Source organism: Nannospalax galili, unplaced genomic scaffold, assembly GCF_000622305.1.
Source record: "Nannospalax galili isolate Female #2095 unplaced genomic scaffold, S.galili_v1.0 scaffold833, whole genome shotgun sequence".
Lineage (NCBI taxonomy): Eukaryota > Metazoa > Chordata > Mammalia > Rodentia > Spalacidae > Nannospalax > Nannospalax galili.
Window position 1 is genome coordinate 911,249 of NW_008333374.1, and position 21,922 is coordinate 933,170.

General features: G+C 50.9%; 1 protein-coding gene across 1 annotated transcript; it reads left to right on the top strand.

Moving 5' to 3' along the window:
* The first annotated feature begins 6 nt into the window (after positions 1-6).
* On the top strand, positions 7-7,785 carry Lrfn3 (leucine rich repeat and fibronectin type III domain containing 3). The gene is made up of 3 exons (XM_008828060.2): positions 7-1,101; positions 2,529-3,959; positions 7,148-7,785. Exons 2-3 carry the CDS (start codon positions 2,545-2,547, stop codon positions 7,611-7,613), a joined length of 1,881 nt encoding a protein of 626 aa, XP_008826282.1. The 5' UTR covers positions 7-1,101; positions 2,529-2,544; the 3' UTR covers positions 7,614-7,785.
* The last annotated feature ends 14,137 nt before the right edge of the window (positions 7,786-21,922 follow it).

The following is a 21,922-nucleotide window of genomic DNA, read 5'->3' on the forward strand; positions in this document are numbered from 1 at the left end:
GAGGGGTCTCTGAGCGCGGCCCCTCCCCCCTGCGCCCCCGCCTGCGCTGCGGTGCCCGGGTCCCCGCGTGGCCCTGTCAGTCTGTCCGTCCGTCCGTCCGCGCCCAGGCCTCGCCCCACCCCGGCCCTGGGGCTGCCTGGCTGCTCCCCTACCCTCCGCAGCGGACCCCGTCCTTCTGGGCTAGTCTCCTTCCGAAGGCCGGGAAGCCAGGTGCGCCACTGCCACCCCGGACCCTTGGCCCACACCCCGGCATCAGGGGCTTGCACCCGGCGATTGGATCTAGAGAACCTGACACCCGAGCGTGGGACCACGATCTAGGACCAGCACCCCGAGATCCTGCCTTGGAATCCTAAGACCTGGACCTTGAACATCAATATCTGAGGCTGGAATTCTGACATCCGTTCCTGGGACCCCAAGATTTGGAAACCGAATCTCACGATTTTGGAGCATGGACCCCAAGATTTGGAGCTGGGACCCCCCAAGATTTTCTATCTAAAGCCCCAAATTTGGAGCTGAACTCTGAATTGTCTGACTGATACCTTGAGATCTGGAAGCAAATGCCCAATTCTATACCCTGGACCCCACTAATTGGGAGCTAAGCCCTGGAATTTAGGCCTCCAATTCCCAGATCTGAACCCTGGGATTTCAAGGGGCCTGAACCCGACTTTGGGCCTGAGGTCCTTGGTGTATACCTGAATGCTGAAATCTGGGGTTAGAGACCTCCAAATCTTGACTCGGCACCCTAGTATCGGAACAGGATCCTAATACTGGATTCCAGGACTGGACTTGGGACTCAGACTTTAAACTTCCCCATTAGGCTTTTTAGCATCTCAAGACTGGTGCTGGAAGAGATTGATACTAAACAACCCCTGGGACCTTTGTCTTTAAAACCGGACCTAGAGACCAAAATTTAGTGGTATGGGACCAGGAGCATCAAGGTTTGCAGATTCTATAACTACAGATTTGACCTGAGACAGGACAGTCCCTCTCTGTACAAGCCTTTGTGACAGGGAAGGCATGACCAGATGCCCCCTCCAGAGTCCTGACCTCTGACCCCCTTGGAGCCTGAGGACTCTGCTCCCTGGGTGGTTTCCAGCTCAGGTAAGGCCACTGAAAGACATCCTTGGTGGGGAGGGATTTGAGGGTGGGGGTGGGGAGCCTTGGGCTACAGGTGGAAGGTGAGGGCCAGGTGCCCTTTGGGAATTTTTTGGATTTCCCTTGGAAAAAGACACTGTCCCATAGGTCTGCTCTAACACTCACTAGACACATGGGGCATGGGTCAACTCTGCCTGTCTCTGACCTCTTTAGCCCCAGTTGATGGCATTTCCAGACCTGATGCCACCGCCCTTCCAACTTCTTAGCATCTGTCCATCTGAGCATCTCCAGTCCTCTCTCTGGCCCACGGCTGGCCCCCTTTCTCCATCTCTCCTCTCAGTGACCGTTTCTGTTCACCTTTCCTCTTTGACCAGCTTTGATACCCCTGTCCACAGGTCCTTTCTCCAGCCACATCTGTCTGTGGTCTCTCTCACCAGTGACATCTCTGTCACTGTCCGTCTGACCATCTTCCACTAACTCCCTCACCCTCTGTCCACCCCCTAGCTCCTAGGCTGGGTCTGTGACTATTTCCAGCCATGTTTAACATCTCTACCCTCTTCCCTCAGCCACCCAGCCCATCTTTGCTTTCTGGCTTCCTCTGTGCACCTTTCCTCTCTGCCCACAGTCCACCATCTCTCTTTCCCTCCTCCTACCCCTGATCCTAACTTTCAGTCTACCACCATCTGACCATCTTTGACCATTTCCACCTTGACTACCTCTCTTCCTTTGATGACCCCCTCCGCACACCTGTCACCCTGACCAACTGCCCTGGTTCCCTACTGGTTTTGATATAGCTCTCCTTTTTGCTCCCTCTGGTCCCCTCACTGGTTCTTGACCAGATGTGATCCCTTTTTCCTCTCTCTTGGATGGACCACCTCTGACCCTCTCCCCTCTCTTTGGCTCACCTTTTCACCTTTCTCATCATCCCTACCACCCACACACCCACCCCTCCTGTCTGTGACCATCTTTGACCATGTCTAAAGCCTCCTAGCTTTCCTCCTCCGCATCTCAACGAGCTCTCCTCTTGGCTTCCCATCTCTAGCCAACTCTCTTTCCTCTGACCATCATCATTCATGCCTCCTCCCTCTGTGCCTTCATGACACATCTCTGACCATCTTCTCGCTCTAAATGGTGTCTGACCTTCCTTTCTGACCATCTCTACTTCTTTGGGGGTTTTTGTTGTTTTGTTTTGTTTTGTTGCTGCTGGCTTGGAACTCACTATGTAGACCAGGCTGGCCTCAAACTCAGAGATTCACCTGCCTCTCTTCTGCCTCCTGCATACTGGGATTAAAGGTGCGTGCCACTACACCCAGCTGTCTCCACTTCTTTGAACCCATTATGTCCATCTCTCCTGGTTTCAGATCACCCCCAACCCCTCCAAGGGCTTTTCCTCTGGCCCCAGCCAGCCCTAACACCTCCCTTCTTCCCTACAGGCCAACCCTGCCCGCAATGGCCGTCCTCCCATTGCTTCTTTGCCTGCTACCGCTGGCCCCTGCCTCGTCTCCACCCCAGCCAGCCACATCCAGCCCCTGTCCCCGCCGCTGCCGCTGCCAGACCCAGTCACTCCCCCTAAGTGTGCTGTGCCCAGGGGCGGGCCTCCTGTTTGTGCCACCCTCACTGGATCGCCGGGCTGCTGAGCTGCGCCTGGCAGACAACTTCATTGCGGCTGTGCGTCGTCGTGACCTGGCCAACATGACGGGCCTGCTGCACCTGAGCCTGTCTCGGAACACCATCCGCCACGTGGCAGCTGGCGCCTTCGCCGACCTCCGTGCCCTGCGCGCCCTGCACCTAGATGGCAACAGGCTGACCTCGCTGGGCGAGGGTCAGCTGCGTGGCCTGGTCAACCTGCGCCACCTTATCCTGAGCAACAACCAGCTGGCAGCCCTAGCAGCTGGTGCCCTGGATGACTGTGCAGAGACCTTGGAGGACCTGGACCTCTCCTACAACAACCTTGAGCAGCTGCCTTGGGAGGCTTTGGGTCGCCTGGGCAATGTCAACACTTTAGGACTTGACCACAACTTGTTGGCTTCAGTGCCTGCTGGCGCCTTTTCCCGCCTGCACAAGTTGGCACGGCTGGACATGACCTCCAACCGTCTGACCACCATCCCTCCCGACCCACTCTTTTCACGTCTGCCACTGCTGGCTCGGCCCCGGGGTTCACCGGCCTCTGCGCTGGTGCTGGCTTTTGGGGGAAACCCACTGCATTGCAACTGTGAGCTGGTGTGGCTACGACGCCTGGCTCGAGAAGATGACCTCGAGGCCTGTGCTTCGCCCCCTGCTCTAGGAGGCCGCTACTTCTGGGCTGTGGGTGAGGAGGAGTTCGTGTGTGAACCACCAGTGGTAACCCACCGTTCACCACCCCTGGCAGTGCCTGCCGGTCGGCCAGCTGCCCTGCGCTGCCGGGCAGTAGGGGACCCAGAGCCCCGAGTGCGTTGGGTGTCACCTCAGGGCCGACTGCTGGGCAACTCGAGCCGTGCTCGTGCCTTTCCTAATGGGACATTGGAGCTGTTGGTCACCGAGCCAGGAGATGGCGGAATCTTTACTTGCATTGCAGCCAATGCTGCTGGTGAGGCCACGGCTGCTGTTGAGCTGACCGTGGGTCCCCCTCCACCCCCCCAGCTAGCCAATAGCACCAGCTGTGACCCCCCGCGGGACGGGGATCCTGATGCCCTCACTCCGCCCTCCGCTGCCTCATCCTCCGCCAAAGTGGCCGACACCGTGGCCCCTACTGATCGTGGCATCCAAGTGACTGAACATGGAGCCACAGCTGCTCTTATCCAGTGGCCAGATCAGCGGCCTATCCCAGGCATCCGCATGTACCAGATCCAGTACAACAGCTCAGCAGACGACATCCTTGTCTACAGGTGCAGGAGCAGTGGGGAAGCTTGGGTAGGGGAACGAAGTGGGTCTGCCTGTGAACACCCCATAGTGGAGCACACCAGAGAAATAATGCTACAGATTACAAAGGAAACCAGAAAGTGAAGGCAAAAGAAATCAGGCAGTGAGGATAACCAGAATCAAGCAGAAAGGGTAAAAAATGTGAAGGCAGTGCTGAAAGGAAATGAGACAGCAAATGTTTGAATAAGCGGGCTTCCAGGCTAACACTGTCACTCAGTAAAGTCTGGCTGCAAAGGTAAAAAAGAAAGAAGGCAGCCAGAGTAAATGGGGATAAACTTACAAAGAAAATTAGGCAGCAAGAAATAAAAACAACCAGGCCAGAAGAATAAGAAGTTAATGGCTAATGGGGGTGGCGGTATAGCTCAGAGATAGAGTGCTTGCTTAGCATACACAAGGCCCTGGGTTCCATTCCCAGCACTATTTCCCTCCCAGAGTTAATGAGGTATAGGGGAGGGACCAGAGGCTAAAAACAGATTTTAGCAGTAAAAACCAGGTTTTTCAGAAAATTCCTTGATATAAGCCAGGCTACAAGGGGGGAAAAGTGATTAACGAAAGTCAGAAGCAGGAGGATTGTGTTAAGTTCAAGACTAGCCTGGTCTACATAGGGAGTTTGAGCCTGGCCAGAGATACATAGCAAGACACTGTCTCAGAAAGAGGAGGCTGGAGGGAGAAATGAAGTAGCTATTACAAGGCACTGAGAGCAGAGGTTAAACGGAAAATTGGGAGGAGGAGGTTAAATAGAGATTAGGCTTCAGGTTCATGCAGTGTGAGCCCTATGTGTCAGAGTTCTAATTAGGGTGACATCTAAATTTGTGGTTCACTAAATCAGATCTAACCTAGGTCAGATGTGTCGGTGCCTGTCTGTCTGTCTTCTAGCACTCAAGAACCCTGAGACAGGAGGATGGCAAGTTCAAGGCCAGCCTGGGCTATATAATGAGATCTTGTCTCAGACAAACAGGCCAAAGCCTAATCTACCTGATATGTGAGCAGAAATCCCAAGTTTAGGGCTTTCCTTCTCTCTCCCATAGTTGCAAACACAAAACAAGGAATTTACATACTCCAAAAGGCGAGTCAGTATAACCTCTGTCCCCAAGCCAGACAGACAGCACTTGGTCCATCTGCTGTGACCACAAGTGACCAGAAGTGGTGATGGTTGGCATAGGCAGCTATGGATGGCTCCCTGTCCTCACTGTCAGACTGGCCCTAGAGTGTAGCCCCAAACTGACTGAAAGAACTTGGCTTCCCAAGGGTTGGGTCAATACTTTGCAAACCTGGACCCCTCTGTTTCCCTAGGCCCACACATCAAGATCTCAAGAGAGCTTTTCAGCCCTGATCCTGCTTCTTCCTGTTGTTGTTACTGGGGGTCTTATGTAGCCCAGGCTGGCCAGGAACTGGCTATCTAACCAAGAATGATATTGAGCTGATCCTCCTGCCTCCACCTTCCCAATGCCAGAATTACAGGCATGGACCATTTTACTTGATGTTTCCGCTCCTTTTGGGGGCGGGGGTTGGGGGTAGATTTGAGACAGGGTCTCCCTATAGCCCCAGCTGTCCTGGAACTTGCTATGTAGACCAGGCTGGCCTTGATCTCACAGAGATCCACCTGCATCTACCTCCCGAGAGTTGAGATTAAAAGTGGGTGCCACCATGCCAGGCTTTTCAACTTCTTTTTTTGAGACAGCATTATTCAGGAGATTGCATGAAAGACCATCACACAAGCCTGGGTCTCCTTGCCTGGTGGGACGCCAACAAACACTGTCTCAGAGATGGTCGTCCTATCACCGGAGATCACAGACTTCCTTGTTCCATTGTCACTAAAGCAGTTTAGGTTAAATCTCCATCAGGAGAAAAAAGAGATACAGTGGAACTGGGTGGTAAGGGTAAAAGAGAGTGGAAGCTGGGTGTAGCGGCTCACACCTTAATCCCAGCACTGGGGAGGCTGAGGCAGGAGGACAGAGTGTTCCAGGTCAGCCTGAGCTATTGCATAGCCAGAACCTGACTCAAAACAGCTAAAAAGGGGGAGGGGGGCAGTTAAGGCTTAAGAGAAACCAAGCAACAGAGATTTAAAAAAAAAGAAGAGATGGATCGCGAAAGAAGTAAGGCAACAGGGAGAAAAAGAAATGAGTGGTGGTGATTCACATGAGCGGGCTCCCTGGAAAACACTATAGATATGATGATAATTATAATAAGGCAACGATGCTAGGGGGAAATTTTTGGCAGGAATCAGGCAGCAGAAGTTCAGGGAAATTGGGTAGTTAGGTTAGAGAAGATTCAGCTACACACTAGAGGAAAGTCAAACAGCTGGACAAGGGAAATTAGAGGCTGGAGAGAAGTGGGTGCATGCCTATAACACCTGAACTTGGGAGTTGGAGGAAGGAGGATCGGGAGTTCCAGGCCAGCCTCGGCTACGAATCGAGCCTAAACTATGTGAGACCCTGTCTCAAAACAAATGAAATAAAGTTAGTCAGGAGTTGGAAGGGTATGGAGGGAGGGTTTGGAGGAAAACCTGCTGGGAGGTTGGGAAGAAGGGAGGGTTGGGTAGGTGTGGTGTCAGAATGCATTCTGGAGGCTGAGGCAGCAGGATCACAAGTTACAGGACAGACAGCCTGGGCTACATAGCAAGACTGAGGAGCGGGTAGAAATCAGTTGGGGTTAGAGCAGGCTGGGGCAGTGAACTGAGCAGGTTGTCTTGTGGAGAGTGGGAGGGATCTTAAGTGGTGAGGGGCAAAGGACTGGGGCAGAACTGGGCCAGGAAGCTAGCTAGAAATTGAACTTTGGACTTGAAGAAAGTTAGGGGCTGATGCAAGACAAGAATTAGGCCATTGGGAATAAATATTATGATAGGAATGAAAGAACTCAGGCAGTGGGCCTCAGAGAAATGGGGTGTGGGACCCACAGGAGAGCAAAATGGGGGGCTTGGGTGACAGGTGGGTGAGCTAAAGTGAAATTGGCCAACCCACTAGAGGGGTATCAGTTAGCTGTTAAGTAAAGGAAATCAGGGTGCTTGTTAGAGGGAACTCTGGGCTAGGGTGAAATGAGGCAACCAACTGCAGGGAACCTAGTGGCGGGGGACGACGACACCCTTCAGTGTGGTCAAGGGCAAAGGGTGGGTGCTGGGCAGCTACAGACCTGACCTTTCCTCCTGCCCCTCCAGGATGATTCCAGCGGACAGTCGCTCGTTCCTGTTGACTGACCTGGCATCAGGCCGTACCTATGATCTGTGTTTGCTTGCCGTCTACGAGGACAGTGCCACTGGGCTGACAGCCACACGGCCTGTAGGCTGCTCCCGCTTCTCCACAGAGCCCGCACTGCGACCATGTGCTGCGCCCCATGCACCCTTCCTGGGTGGTACCATGATCATCGCCCTGGGAGGCGTCATCGTGGCCTCGGTACTGGTCTTCATCTTCGTGCTGCTTTTGCGCTACAAGGTGCACGGCGGCCAGCCACCAGGCAAGGCCAAAGCCACTGCACCTGTCAGCAGCGTTTGCTCCCAGACCAATGGCGCCCTAGGCCCAGCACCCACAGCACCTGCCCCTGAACCTGCTGTATCCAGGGCCCATACCGTGGTCCAATTGGACTGTGAGCCCTGGGGGCCCAGCCATGAACCTGCGGGACCCTAGTTGGGTGGACATCCACCTCTATGGCACCTCTGGCCCTAAGGACAGCAGGATCTGGACACCCAACGGGACCTGGCCTCAGACTCACCAAATTGCTCACGGTTTTTAAAACTCTGATGGGGAGGGTGTCAGGGGCACTGGGGCACAACAAGAAAGTCCTATTTTTCTAAGCTTGCCCTTATTTGTGTCTGTGGAGTCTGGGGGGATGCTACAGGAGGCTGGCACTGAGGAATACTTCTCCAAGGAAAGATAATCCCCCTGCACTTCAGCCTGGGGTCCCCTGGATGGTCATCCAATCAAACAACAGATGCTCTATGGGTGTCCATATAGGCATTCCTAGAACTCAGTGACTCAAACAGCCCTGCATCCTGAAGTCTAGTGGGAAGTATGCTTTCAGATAGCTGTAGCCCAGAGAGAGCAGGGGGGATGAGGGAAGCCCAGGGGCCAGGGTAGCCCAGAAGAGGTACCTGCCACAACCTGGGGTGTAGTCAGGGAAGGCTTCCCGGAGAAGAAGGTATGTGCTCTAAGGGAGACATCTGAAGGAGATCACTGGGCAGAGAACCGAAGGAAAGTAGTTCCAGGTGGAGAGCACAACATAAGCAAGGGTTTAATATTACCAGGCAAGCGGGGGCTGCTGTGGTAGAGCTGAGATCAAAGGGGTGAGCAGAGTCAGGACCTTTATGTTGAGTGACTCAGGCTTTCACCTGATCAATGCTGACGGGAAACCATGGAGGAGTCTGTGCAGGGGAAGGGAGGGTTAGGTTTGGACTTCAGGAAGATCTTTCTGTGCTGTTTGAGGAGGATGGAACAGAGGGGGAGACTAATGCTGGGAACTCAGGGAGAAGCCAGGGGCAGTCTGGGTGGGCCAGGACCAGTTTAGACCATGGACAGCTGGGAAAAAGGAAAAGGGGCTGGGTGACAGAGACATGGATTGAAGTCACGGGTTTCAGAGTCAAGCGACCTTGAAGGGACTGTCCAGAGTGAGACCCCAGGCCCTGGCCAGGGGAGGGAGTCCACACAGCTGCCCTAACTCAGGACCACAAAGCCGGGCATGCCTGGGAAGGATGCTGTGGTCAGTGTGGGACTCTTAAGTGTGGGGGCAGAGAATGGCTAGTGGATAATAGAAATGACTAGAAGCTTTAAATAGGAGCAGAAACCAGGGCCTTGCAGGCATGGTGGCTCACACTTATAGTCCCAGTACCCAGGAGGCTGAGGCAGGAGGATTACAAATTGAAATCCAGATGGGCTACAGTGTAAGACACCGCCCCCCCCCGCAAAAAAAAAGAGGACTTAGGGAGGGGTCCCAAGATTAAGCCATTGGGAGTTTCTGTTTTTGAAGGAGGGATAGAAACCATCTGACAGGCCAAGGGGAGAAAAAAAGCAAGGCCCAAATGTCTGTTGTGTTTACGAATGTAAAGGTTGCAGTGGCTCCAGCAAGAAAAGTGTTAGGGAAGGGGGGCAGGTGCCATGTTGAGCTGATGCAGTGTGGCAGATATGTCCTCTGGCTGCAGCCTGGTTCAGGGTGACTCAGAGCATTTGGTTTCATGTCTTTCCAGAGCTCATCCCCACTGTTGCCCCAGGCCTCCTCACACAGCAGTCCTAGAAGTTTATAGGACCACACACTGGGTGTGAGAAAGGTCAGACCACATTAGAGATCCGGGAATGGGATTGGTAACTGATCCAGCAGCCTCCTTAATGCTGGGTCCAGGTGGGAACATGGAGGAAACGTGGGATCCATCAGTCATCAGAGGGAGGTGGTGTCAGGAACAGGCTGCAAAGAGCCTAAGACTGGACTGGCATCTCATGGCCTGGACCACAAGACGTTTGGATATGATGGCAGAGCCTAGATGCATCTGTTTCTATGGTAGGACTTGAGACCTAGGAAATACCCACCCTCAGCCATGGGAAAATGGGGCCAGATCTAGTCCCCAGTCCCTGAGCAGCATCCTGAGGCCCTTTGTCCTGTCATATGACCTTAGCCGCTCAAGGGTGAAGTTATCAGCAGAAGTCAAGGTGTGGATCTTGGGCAATGGGACATAGAGACTGAGTAGAATGGTTAGGGCCCCTGCCGGGTAGGAAATACCAGCCCATCACCTGGAACATTTGTTGGGGTCATAAATGTCAAATAGTCATAAATGTGAAGCTAAGGGGATGTATGGGAGAAACGGAATTGTGAGACTGTAATCCAGGGACCTGACCCAAACTGAGAGGCTGGGGAAGGCATCCTGGAAGTAGTGAGCCCCTGCTGAGCCCTGAAGGGTCCTCCAGCTACTAGCAAGGGGTGAGACAGGCATTCTGTGTTCCCGGAACAGCATGTGGTAAGGAATACATCACGAATAAAAAGAAGTGAAGGAGGCAAGAGATGAAATAGGGTGAGGGAAGGTGAGCAACAAAATACTGCGGCTGGAAAGGGGCAGGCAGGAGGAAGGTGATGTAAGCACTATAAGCTCATTAGAGCAGTATGGATTTTATTCTAAGTGACATGAGACACCATTGAAAGAATCTTGTATTTGTCTGAGATAGGGTCTCACAACATTAGCCTAGGCTTGAACTTATAATACAGTCCAGGCTGGTCTTGAACTCATGATCCTCCTGCCTCAGCCTCTGGAATACTAGGATTACAAGCATGTGCCATCACACCTGGCCACTGGAGGGTTTTAAGCTATGAGGAAAGTAGTCTTCCCAGATTGCAAGGAAGCTTCCCAGATTGGAGATCTGTGTGTGGAGGGCAAAGGAGAAGGAGGGAAACCAGAGAGGAGGATACTGCACCAGTCCTAGCAGAAGGCTAAACTATACCAAGTTGGGCTTGATGAGAGATGTGAGACATTAGCAGGCACCTCCCTTCCCTACCCAGCAGAAGACAGTGTGGACTACTAGCCACTGGCCCAGAGCAGAGGGAAGAATATAGGAACCAGGGAAGAAGAACTGATGGCTCTAGATCTCCAATCCCAGAACCCATCCCATAGGTGGGGCAGCTGATTTGTCTGTAATTTCAAAACAAAGGACCTTTGCCAGGTCTCAGAATCAGAATCTGTCAGCCAGCAGTTGGAGGCTGAAAAAATAGAGGCTGAGGCTGGTCAAGTGAATTCAGGCACAGTAAACTTCAGGCCAGAGCAAGGACAAACATCCAGTGGCAGCTTACCACAAATGTAGAAGCCAGGAGAATAGAAGGAGATTGCTGGGGCAGGCAGGGCCCCCAGAGCAGGACACTTGGACCACTCCTCAACCCCTTGCAGAAACAAATGAACACAGCATTTAGGATTTGAAGTTAAGCGACCCTGTCCAGCCTTGCCCAGCCGAGACTACAGTATCTTGAGGTTAGAGAATAGGCATCTACTGCTCATGTCCCATCTGATTTTGGTGAGTGCCCTGCACAACTGGGGACCAAACCCAGGCTACTGAGACATTGTCTCCAAGTGACTTCAGTCCTGATTACACACTGCCATGCCTTACCATGAATCTTGATTACACCCAGGCTGGCATGAGCCCTGCACATCAGGAGATACCCATAGTCCCCTGCAAGGCTCTCCTGAGGCCAACTTTTACAGCTTTCTCTATGGGCTTATAGACAAGAAAACCTGATGGAGTGGGATGGGCAGCTTGTAAAGACAGCCCGCTCTCCTCTAGGTGGTAAAACCCAGTGACCCTGCCTGTGGTTCCTCACCAAAGTCTGGGCTCTCACATACCTGGAGGGGAGTCAGTACTTGATGTTACTCTTGTCTTGGTGGGTCTGGAATGCTGGGAATAGTGGTGAGGAATAATCCAGGCCCCTGACCCCTCAGTTCTCATGGAATAAGTATATTGGGATGGGAGCCAGAGTTGTCTGGGCTGAGAAAGGGCAGGCAGGCGCGATGGTGGCCTGTTTCGACTTTTAGTGTTTTGAAACAGGATCTCATGTAGCCCAGCCTGGCCTTGATCTTCTGATTCTCCTGCCTCTACCTCTCAAAGTGTTGGGATTATAGGTGCCACTATGCCCAGTTGGTATCCTGTTTGTGTGGAAGCCCAAAGGACTTCTGGAGCCCACAAGAGCTTCTGAGTCTGATGGGAGCTGGGGAAGAGTTTACAGTTTGCTGAAGACAGGGCTCACTTTATGACACTGTGACCTGTGGAGCTGCCTGGTGTTCCATGCTCACAATGGTTTAATAGCTTGCTGTTGCCATCTTTCTTTTTTTAAGACAGGGTCTCACCTACACAGCACAGGTTGGCCTTGAACTCATATTCCTCCTGCCTCATCCTCTAAGTGCATAGGCATGGTTCATAGGCATGGACCACCACAGCCAGCTCCCATCTTTAAATTCTTAATGAGTTTTGAATGAGCCTACCACCATTTTGCTTTTGCCTCGGGCCCTTCAAATTATGAAGGCAGTTCAGCCTGAAGGAGAAGATGCTGGATGAGTGTCTGAGGACCAAAGGCAAAGAGGCTCTCCCAAACAAAGACCATCACCTATTAAAGGCAATAAAGAAGCATCCACGGAAGCTGGGTGTGACTGGAGCATCAAGTGGGAGAATGGGGCAATGTGACAGGTGACTTTGCCTGTCTTGCTTAGATGAGAAGCTCTGCTGCTACCCCAGGGCACTGTGGGGCCAGTGAGGAGGCTGAACAGTGGAAGGACAGCATGTCATTTGGGCGTCAGGGAGCCACCTGGCCACTGTAGGAAAAGCAGTTGAGGCACGTGGCCAAGAATAGGGGAGTCGGTGGGGGGCGAGGGCTGCTTCCCAAGGTGACTGGGAATGTCCATGACCCTGAGGAAGGACCTGGGAAGGGATATCAAAGGGGGAAGAACCATGAATGCTTGGGGACAGGCACCTGAACAGGAACACTGGGCACTTTTGGTCCCAGAATCAAGTCAAAACTTCATTTTCACTTGCAAATTTTCACTGTGGCCGTGGGGAGGAAACACAGAAGGGCCACTTATACAATGTGATGGTAAGTACTGGAAAATCCTTGCATATGAGCTCCCATGGATGCACTGGTGGAGGAGAATGCAAAGCTAGCAAGAATTCAGAGTATAAAATGTGAGACTTCAAAGGATTGGATTCTGGTTGCATTCTGGCTCCAACTCCATGGACCCCCAGGGGCACACTACACTCTCCTCAGCCCTCAGGACACAGCAGCGGCTTCCCAGGAATGTCAGCTCCCTCTAAATGCTATTTCTGCCCCCAGGGCTAGGAACTGACCCTCTTCTTCCTTTTCTAGTCTCCTTCTAGAGGATCCACTTCTAATGCCTCAGTTTCCCTTCTCAGTTACCAACCTCTGACCCTGGGCCTGACTTCCTATTTCTTTTCTTTCTTTCTTTCTTTCTTTCTTTCTTTCTTTCTCTTTCTTCTTTTTTTTTTTTGCCAGTCTTCATTAATTTAATGAGTCTGTTTACAGAGTGTGGTAATTTTGATCTTTAGATTTGCAGAATTTATAGAGAAAGAAAATTACAGCCTGCACACCCAAGACAAGGACAATTCCTCCAATGAAACTGGCTGTATCAAAGGTAGATTTCTGCTCAGGTGGTGAGGTTGGAGTCAAAGTGGTATTTGCTGCACCTGAGGTGACAACTGTGGGTGTAGGGGTAGGAGAAGAGGCAGAGTTGTGGATTTAGCTGTAGAATTGATTGGCACTGGTGTGGTAGGAGGCACAGAACAGACTGACTTCCTATTTCTAGACCTGGCTTACCTCGATTTCCTGGATACTCTCCTCCACCCTAATTCCCATACCCACCCTGGCCTCAGCTTCAAACCCAGCCTGCCCCTCTTCCCAGGTCCAGTTAAGGCAGCACCAGCTCAGGCTCTTGAGTATCCGCCTGACCTCCCCTTTCCCTTTCTCCAGTCCTGCTCTGGTCTAATTCTGGCTTCAGCCATCTAGGCTCCTGTGCAGGCCTTCCCTGGGCTCCTGGCCTCGGTTTTCCTCTCTAATCTAACATCTTCTTAAAGCCAAACCGAACCCTTGTCTGCATAGAAGCTCCATGGCCCCCAGGGTTCCTGGGACAGAGAGTTTGAACTCCTTAGTCTTGCTGGACATGGCAGTGCATGCCTGTAATCACTTGAGAGGCTGAGGCAGGAAGATTGTCAGATTGCCATGAGCTTGAGGCCAGCTTGGGCTACAGAGCAAGACCCTGTCTCCAAAAAAAAAAAAAAAAAAAAAAAAAAACCCCAAAACAAGCTGAGCATGGTGGCATATGCTTTTAGTCCCAGCACTCAGGAGCTCAGGAGACAGAGGTAGGTGGATCTCTGTGAGATTGAGGCCAGCCTGGTCTACATAGAGAGTTCCAGGCCAGCTGGGGCTACAGGGAGACCTGACTCAAAAAAGGAGGGAGGGAAGGAGGAAGGAAGGGAAAAAACCAAGCAAAAACACACTTCACCCTAGAATTTCTACGCCAGCCACCTCCCCAGCACCGTCTCCAAGGAACATTCCTTCAGGCTGGAAAGAATGCAAACCACTTCCTGAAATGTCTTCCTTGTATGCCCACTTCCCCTGCTTCTATGGAAGGGCCAGATCCACGACAAAGGAAGCTATGGAAAGAAAGCTAGTTTGTTTTGAATTCTGCCTCCTACTATTCCACCCAATGACAACCGGTCTGGGGCAGAAGAAGGCTGCAGGTGCAGGTGCAGGTGACTGGGTCCTCGTGGAGAAGGTGGTTCAGAAATGTCCTGGTCGCTTCCCTTTGACTTCCTATTTCTAGCCCTGGCTTACTCCAATTTACTGGGTACCCCCCCCCCCAGTTCCCACACCCAGGCAGGGAAGGGTTATGACCTCTGAACCCTGGAAACAAGTCAGGAGCTTTCCTGGCCCCATAGTGCCCAGTAGAGCTCCCTGCCCTTGTGTCTCTCCACAGAGGATGCATCTCCACGTTGTTCTGGCTCAGGAAGGTCTGAGGGGATGGGAAAGATGGAGACATCATCCCTTAGAGATTTCAGATTCTGGACCTCCAGACCCTCCTTCCCTAAACTCAAGTTCAAGATCCTAGGTCCCCTTCCTTCAGCTGCAGCAATCCAGGCTCCATTTCCTCCTTGGAGCCCTGGCTCCCAGCCCACCTTTTCCCAGAGCCCCAGAAGTTTGACCCAGAAGTTTCTCCCTCTTCAGCAGGCTGTGGGGCCTACTCTTCTTTTCTAGAATGTTCTTCAGGTATCAGCTTCCTCGCTTAGTCCCTTTGGTCCTCTCTTACAAAAATATAGACTCTTCACGCCCACCAAATACAATCAAATCACTTCTCCACGCCCAAAGGCCCTTTTCTGGTCTTTATCTCATCCATATATTCTCCCTTCCCCTCTGCTCCTCTCCCCTCCCGTTTCTCCTCTCCATTCCTCTTCCTCCTTCCTTTCCTCTTCCTCCTCCTCCTCTCTCCCCTCTCTTCTCCCTCTCCTTCTTCCACATCTTCCTCTTCCTCACTTTAATTCTCTTGACTTTTCTGTTCCTGTTTCCGTGTCCATCTCTATCTTTTAAAAAAATTTTTACTTATTATTTTTATTTTATGTGTAGGAATGTATTGCCTGCATGGCATGTAAGTGCACCCGTGTTATACAGTGCCCCCGGAGGTCAGAAGAAGGCATCAGATACCCTGGAACTGGAGTTATGGGCAGTTGTTAGCTACCATGTGAGTGCTGGGAATTGAACCCAGGTCCTCTGCAAGAGTAGCCAGTGCTCTTAACCACTGAGCCATCCCTCCAGCACCTCCCATCTCTTTCACCTCCCCATATCTGTCCCTCCTATCTTTTTTCTCTGTCCCTCCATCTGCCTCTAATCCCTACCCCCATAATTAAATTTCACCACAGTTGATGACACCAGGTGAGGCTGGAGCCAGCACCCCATGCTGTGCGTACCTGTGTGCTGATCCAGAGAGGTTGGGAACCTGGACCAAGTATTAAAGATGGACTATAAGTGCTCGGCACTGTGCCTGGCCTCCTCCAGGCTCCTGACAGGCAAGCACCTCAACTGTAGCTTTTTTCCAGGGGTTCAGACGTCATATCCCTTCCCTTCATGTCCCCTGTGGCTCTAAGTCAAAGTTGTGAGTGAAGACTGACTGGAGGCACCATACAACCTGCCATGGCTGCCTTCCTGCCTGCCCTCACACCTTGGTGCCCTGGGCTCCCTAGAGCCTTTGCCATCCCTTGGATATGTGGAATGCTGGTGGCTGTTGTGGCTTTACAGCATATGTTGAAGGGCTGCCTGTCATGGGTCTGTAACCAGATTTGCCACACTGGAGAGTCTCCGGACCAAACCCTGGGACAAGAGCTATTTGGGCACACTGTGCCAGGGGATGGGCCAAATTGGTTCTGGGAACAGAACTAGGCAGGTGGTCCAAGGAAGTAACAGACGCCTCCCCCAGCTCTGTGTGGGGTGTGTGTGTGTGTGTGTGTGTGTGTGTGTGAATTCCGCTTTTTCAGAAGAGGCACCTGAGGCCCACAGACGTTAGCTATGTGGTCCAGGTTCACATGGCTAGACGGCGGCAGTGAGGACTGAAACCTGGCTGAATCCACCCAGTTATTTTGATTCCCTCCTCTGCGCTCCCGGTTCACTCAGACTCAACAGCTGCGTTTGTGGGTTTCTAGGGCCGCCGCTTCATCACAGCTTTCTTGGAAAACGGGGGCGCTGAGAAACCCGACTTCCGGCTGTGTGTGTGTCACCACCGCCCAAGGGGCCCCAGAGGGTGGTGTTAAGTGACAGCAGGGTGAGCTGGCGCCAGAGGGCCGGGGAGGAATCCACGTGGGCGCACTAGCCTGGACCCGGCGCAGCTCGCCACCTGCTGGGCGTCGGTGGTGATGCGGTGGTTCCAGCCTGGCGACGTGCTCTCGGGTGCAAAGTGGCTCAGCCTCCTGCTACACCACGTGGAGGGAGCACCCCGCCCACCCGCCAGTATTCTTGCACCTTGAACCCTTCCTTCCCGGCGCTGCGGGTGCAGAACACAGGCGACCTACCCAGTCCCCAGGACATGCCACTCATCCAGTCCCGCTGTTGTCTGGCTATAGTAGTTGGCAGGCAAAACACAAGGCCTGTGGCTCTATGTCCCCATAACTGCTGCTCAAAGGTCGCTGGGGTGGCTAAGGCTTGGGGAGGTGAGCTGACCTGCTGAGGATCCGGGTCGGGGAAAATCACAAAACTACAATCTATGCTCACGAAACCACTTCAGAGACCATTTTTTAAATTCAAGTCATGTTCCTTCTCCACTCAAAAATCCTCCCCTGCAATTGTCCCCTGCCAGCAAAAGTGGAATTTGACAGTGATTTATAAGACCCTACACCACAGACTGGGGATGTAACTCAGTTGGTAGAGTGCTTGCTTAGCATGCATGAAGCTCTGGGTTTGATCCCCAGCATCAGGTGAGGTCCTGTGATCCCAGAACTGGGGAGGTGGAGGCAGGAGGATCAGAAGCTCAAGGTCATCATCAGCTACATATTGACCTTGAGGCCAGCCTGGGATACATGAGGTCCTGTCTATAAATTAATTAATTAAAATAAGGACTACTGGGTGTGGTGGCAAATGCCTTTAATCCCAGCATGCAGGAGGCAGAGGCTAGCCTGGTCTACATAGTGACTTCCAGGCCAGCCAGGGCTACACAGTGAGACCTTGTCTTTAAAAAATTGGTTACCGAAATGGCTCAGCAGGTTAGCACACTTGCCACAAATTCTGACTACCTGAGTTATTCAATCCCCAGGACCCGTGTGGTGGAAGGTGAGAATCAGTTGTCCTCCACTGGACACATCCGCAAGATTTGACCCACCTCTCTGGTTGGTGTTGGTGGTGTGTGGTGTTGATAGAGCGTGCACACTTTGGTACTGCCTCACAAAGACATAAATAGGCCAGGCTTTATGGGATAAGTGCTAAGTGCTTTTATATATAAAATGTATGCGCATTATATAATATATTCCTCACAGTCACCCTGGAGGCAGGTCTTTTTACTATCCCAATTTTATGGAGAAGCCAACTGAAGGTGCTAAATCATTGCTCATGGCCACAATCAAAGCAGGTGACTGCTTGTACCTAAAAGTCGCCAGGGCTGTTGTGAAAGAACCACGGAGCCTAGGACGCCCAGAACTTCGCGCAGATTCAGTGGCGTTGGGTACTGACCTTGGTGCTGAACAGGGCTTTGGCACTTCAGATACTCCCTGGCTAACCACTTCCAGTCCTAAAAAGCAAGAGGAAACCGAGAGGAAAGAGAAGTGAAGGTGTGCTAAGGCCGGGGTTCTTCGGCAAAGAAAACATTATTATTACTGTTTTTGTTGTTGACTTAGAACTAACTGGACTCTGGAACTGGGGAGTTTAAATCCTGCCCGGAGCTTTGTGATCTTCCATAAGTCACTTCTCTGATCTTTTCCTGAGAAGGTGGGTGACAGCATCAACATCATACTTTTGTGGAACTTTTTAAACTTATTCATTTACTTTTCTTTTATACCTATGAGTGTTCTACCTACTACTTTATGTACAATGTTCATGTGGATCCCGTGTGTGGGTGCTGGGAACTGAACCTGGGTCCTCTGCAAGAGCAATCAGTGTTCCTAGCCACTGAGCCATTTCTCCAGCCCACGTGTAGTATTTTTTTAAATGAAAACAAAGTGTGGTGACTCATGATTGTAATCCCAGTACTTGGGAAGGTGAGGCAGGAGGATTGCTGTGAGTTGGAGGTCAGCCTGGGCTACATAGTGAGTTCTGGGCCAACAGTGCCTAACATGCAGTAAATATTTGGTCTTATTATTTTTGTACTCCTTTAAATATTATTTTGATTTATTTATTTTTATTTTTGTGTACTAGTATTTTGCCTGCACATATGTAGATACACCCATGTGTACAATGCCCCCAGAGGCCAGAAGAGGGCACCGGGCCCCTGGAACTGAAGTTATGGATGGTTGTTAGCTGTTGTGCAAGTGCTGGGACCCGAACCCAGATCATCTGCAAAAGCAGCCAGTGCTCTTAACTGCTGAGCCATCTCTCTAGCTGACCCTTCCACTTCTTTTTGACACAGGGTCTCACTCTGTAGCTCTGGCTGGCCTGGATCTTGCTATGTAGACTAGACTGACCTCGAACTCACAGCAGTCCTCTTGCTTCCACCTGCCCAGTGCTGGATTAACAGTATGTGCTATCATGTCTGGGTTAGGGTCTGGCTTATCACCATTTTATATAAGAGGGAACTAAGGTACTAAGTAGTAACATGTCTCAGATCACAGGTAACAACTATTAGGGCTGAGATTTGTACCCTAGAAGCTGGGGTACTAATACAGCAAAGCCTGTATTAGTACTTACAATAGTATGTCAAATCTCATTACTATACATACCTTAAAAAAAAAACCCTAGCCAGGCATGGCAACTTACACCTGTAATCTCAAGATTTAGGAAGCTGAGGCAGGAAGATTGCTCAGAGTGTGAGACTAACCTGAGCTATATAGTGAATTCTACGCTAGCCTGGACTACAAAATGAGACTATATCTCAAACAAACAAACAAACAAAAACCCCTGCACATCAAGAGGTCTTGTAATATGAACCCTGGTTCCTTGGCAGGTGTCATCTCAAAAGAAAAGAAATCCTTCCTGCCTTAGCAATCCATCATGATGAAGATAAGAATATCAGGAGTTGGAGAGATGGCTCAGCAGTTAAGAAAACTTCCTTCTCTTGCAGAGGACCTGGGTTAGGTTCCCAGCACCTACACTATGGCTCACAACCATCTAGTAGCCCTGTTCCAAGGGATCTGATGCCCTCTTCTAGCCTCCTTGGGTACCAAGCACATACACAGTACACATACATACATGCAGACAGACACTCATACATAAAAAACTTTAAAACACTTTTAAGCCAGGCATGGCAGAGCATGCCTTTAATTCCAGCACTTGAGAGGCAGAAGCAAGCAGATTTCTATGAGTTTGAGGCCAGCCTGGTCTACATAGCAAGTTCCAGGCCAGCTGGGGCTACAGGGAGACCCTGTATCAATAAGACAAAAAAAATTTTTTTAAACCTTTTGAAGAGCTTGGTGTTATGGTACATGCCTTTAATACCAGCACTCAAGAGGCAGAAACAGGCAGAGCTCTCTGAGATCAAGGCCAGCCTGGTCTATACAGTGAGTTCCAGGCCACTGAGGATATAGGGAGATCTTGTCTCAAAAAAAAAAAAAAAAGAAAGAAAGAAAGAAAAATGGGGGGCTGGAGAGATGACTCAGTGGTTAAGAACACTGACCTCTTTCAGAGGACCCAAGTTCGAGTCCCAGCATCCACATGGTGACTAACTACCATCTGTAACCAGTTCTAGGGGATCCAAAGCCCTTTTCTGACCTCCGCAGGCATTGCATGACACAGGTGCAGGGATATACACATACACATAAAATAAAAACTTTTTTAAAAAGCAAAAAAAGTCTTTTGAAGAATATAAATTTTGAAGAAACACCTGTCAATTTGATACTAAGCACTACAAAAACAAGTGCCATAAAGTTATATGTGGATTACAATCAAAGCTGTGGTTTCTTTGTGGAGGTAAACAGATTCATACTTATGTGCTGGGCTCAAAGGTGAGTGTCTCCACACTTGGCTCAACTTTTCATTTCAGCATTTGTCTCACTTTCGACCATTCTCTAGAGATGCTTGAGAAGACGACCCTCTGCTTGTATGCTAATTCGTGCCAAAATGCCGTGTTATGTCTTGATACAAAACATATGGAATTATGCCTGAGATCCCAGCACTCCAGACGAAGAAAATTAGTGAGCTCAAGGATAGCCCAGACTATATAGCAAGACCCTGCCTCAGAAAAGCAAGGTCTGGGAATGTGACTCAGTAGTAGAGGACTGGCCTAGCATCTGCTAATGAGGAGCTGAGGATGCGGCTCCAAGTTCATCCCCAGCCTTAGAGAGATAGAGCCATGCGTGGTAGTGCACACTTTCAATTCCAGCACTTGAGAGGCAGAGACAGATCTTTGTAAGTTCAAGGCCAGCCTTGTCTACATAACAAGTTCCAGGCCAGCCAGGGCTACAACAGACTAAGACCCTGTCTCAGGGGGAGAGAGAGAGAGAGAGAGAGAGAGAGAGAGAGAGAGAGAGAGTCAAACATGGTTTTCCAGTAAAATTTCATTTTGTAGATGACCAATTTCAGATACCAACAAACTATGAAAAACTAACTCCTGGGGAGAGCACACACATGCACACTCAAACCTCTCTCAAGGCCACTTGATGTGACAATCCAAACTCCACAGGTTGTGTTTGCTCATTTGACCCAGAGACTTGAGTGTGTGGTGTGTCACAGGACAATTCGCAGGAATCAGTCTTTTCCTTCCACCATGTGGATCTCTGGGGAATGAACTTAGTTCATCAGCCTTGGTGACAAACACCTTTATCCGCTGAGCCATCTCACTGGCCATCCCCACTCCCCCACCCCAGGGATTGTTAAATAATTGAATCTAGCTGTCTTTACATGGAGCGTGGGCTCTCCAGCTAACTCTGCCCTTTTCTCAGCATTGTTCGTCATCCCAGCCCTTCTCTTTCTGCTGATGCACACAGAACTACTTCATTCTAGACAGACAGCCAGGCTGCCTTCTAAATGCTGAGTGTCAAATGCCAGGGAGCCTGGGGAGCCTAGATAGGGAAGCAGGTGAGGGATGAGGCTGGGTGCCAGGATTCAGCTGTTCTGCATCCTCTCCACACAAGCCTCAGGGATTCTGATTCTGGAAAAACTGAACCCTTTCATGCAATCCCTTACTTTTCTGGTGATGCCATTCAAATTTCCAGTCTCCTGTGACATCTGTGCATGCTGTGATGGGACTGAATGTCACAGTGTAAAACATGAGCCTAAATGTGTGCCCATGGTGAGGGCCACATCTGGGCACATGACCAGTTCCAAGATTCTAACATGAGGGGTGTGTGTGTGTGTGTGTGTGTGTGTGTGTGTGTGTGTGTGTGTGTGTGTGATATAGGGTCTCCCTGTAGCCCCAGCTGGTCTGGAACTCACTGTTTAGATCAGGTTGGCCTGGATCTCACAGAGATCCACTTGTCTCTGTCTTCCAAGTGCTGAGATTAAAGACATGTGCCACCATGCCCAACTATGTGTATGTTTTAAGGTATGGTACTGCTATGTAGCCCTGACTGGCCTTGAACTCACAGAGATCCATCTACTTCTGCCTCCAAAGTACTGGGATCAAAAGTCTGTGCCACCATGCCCAGCTTCTGTTGGTTCTTGGAGACAGAGTTTTATAATGTATCCCAGGCTGGTCTTGAACTCAAAATCCTCCTGCCTCAGCCTTCCAAATGCTGGGATTACAAGTCTGCACCCCTACATGCAACTTCCAAGATGACATTTCTGGAGGAATCTAAAACAGTCTGTCTCTAGCTCTAAGACCTTGGAGCTGAATCAAGGC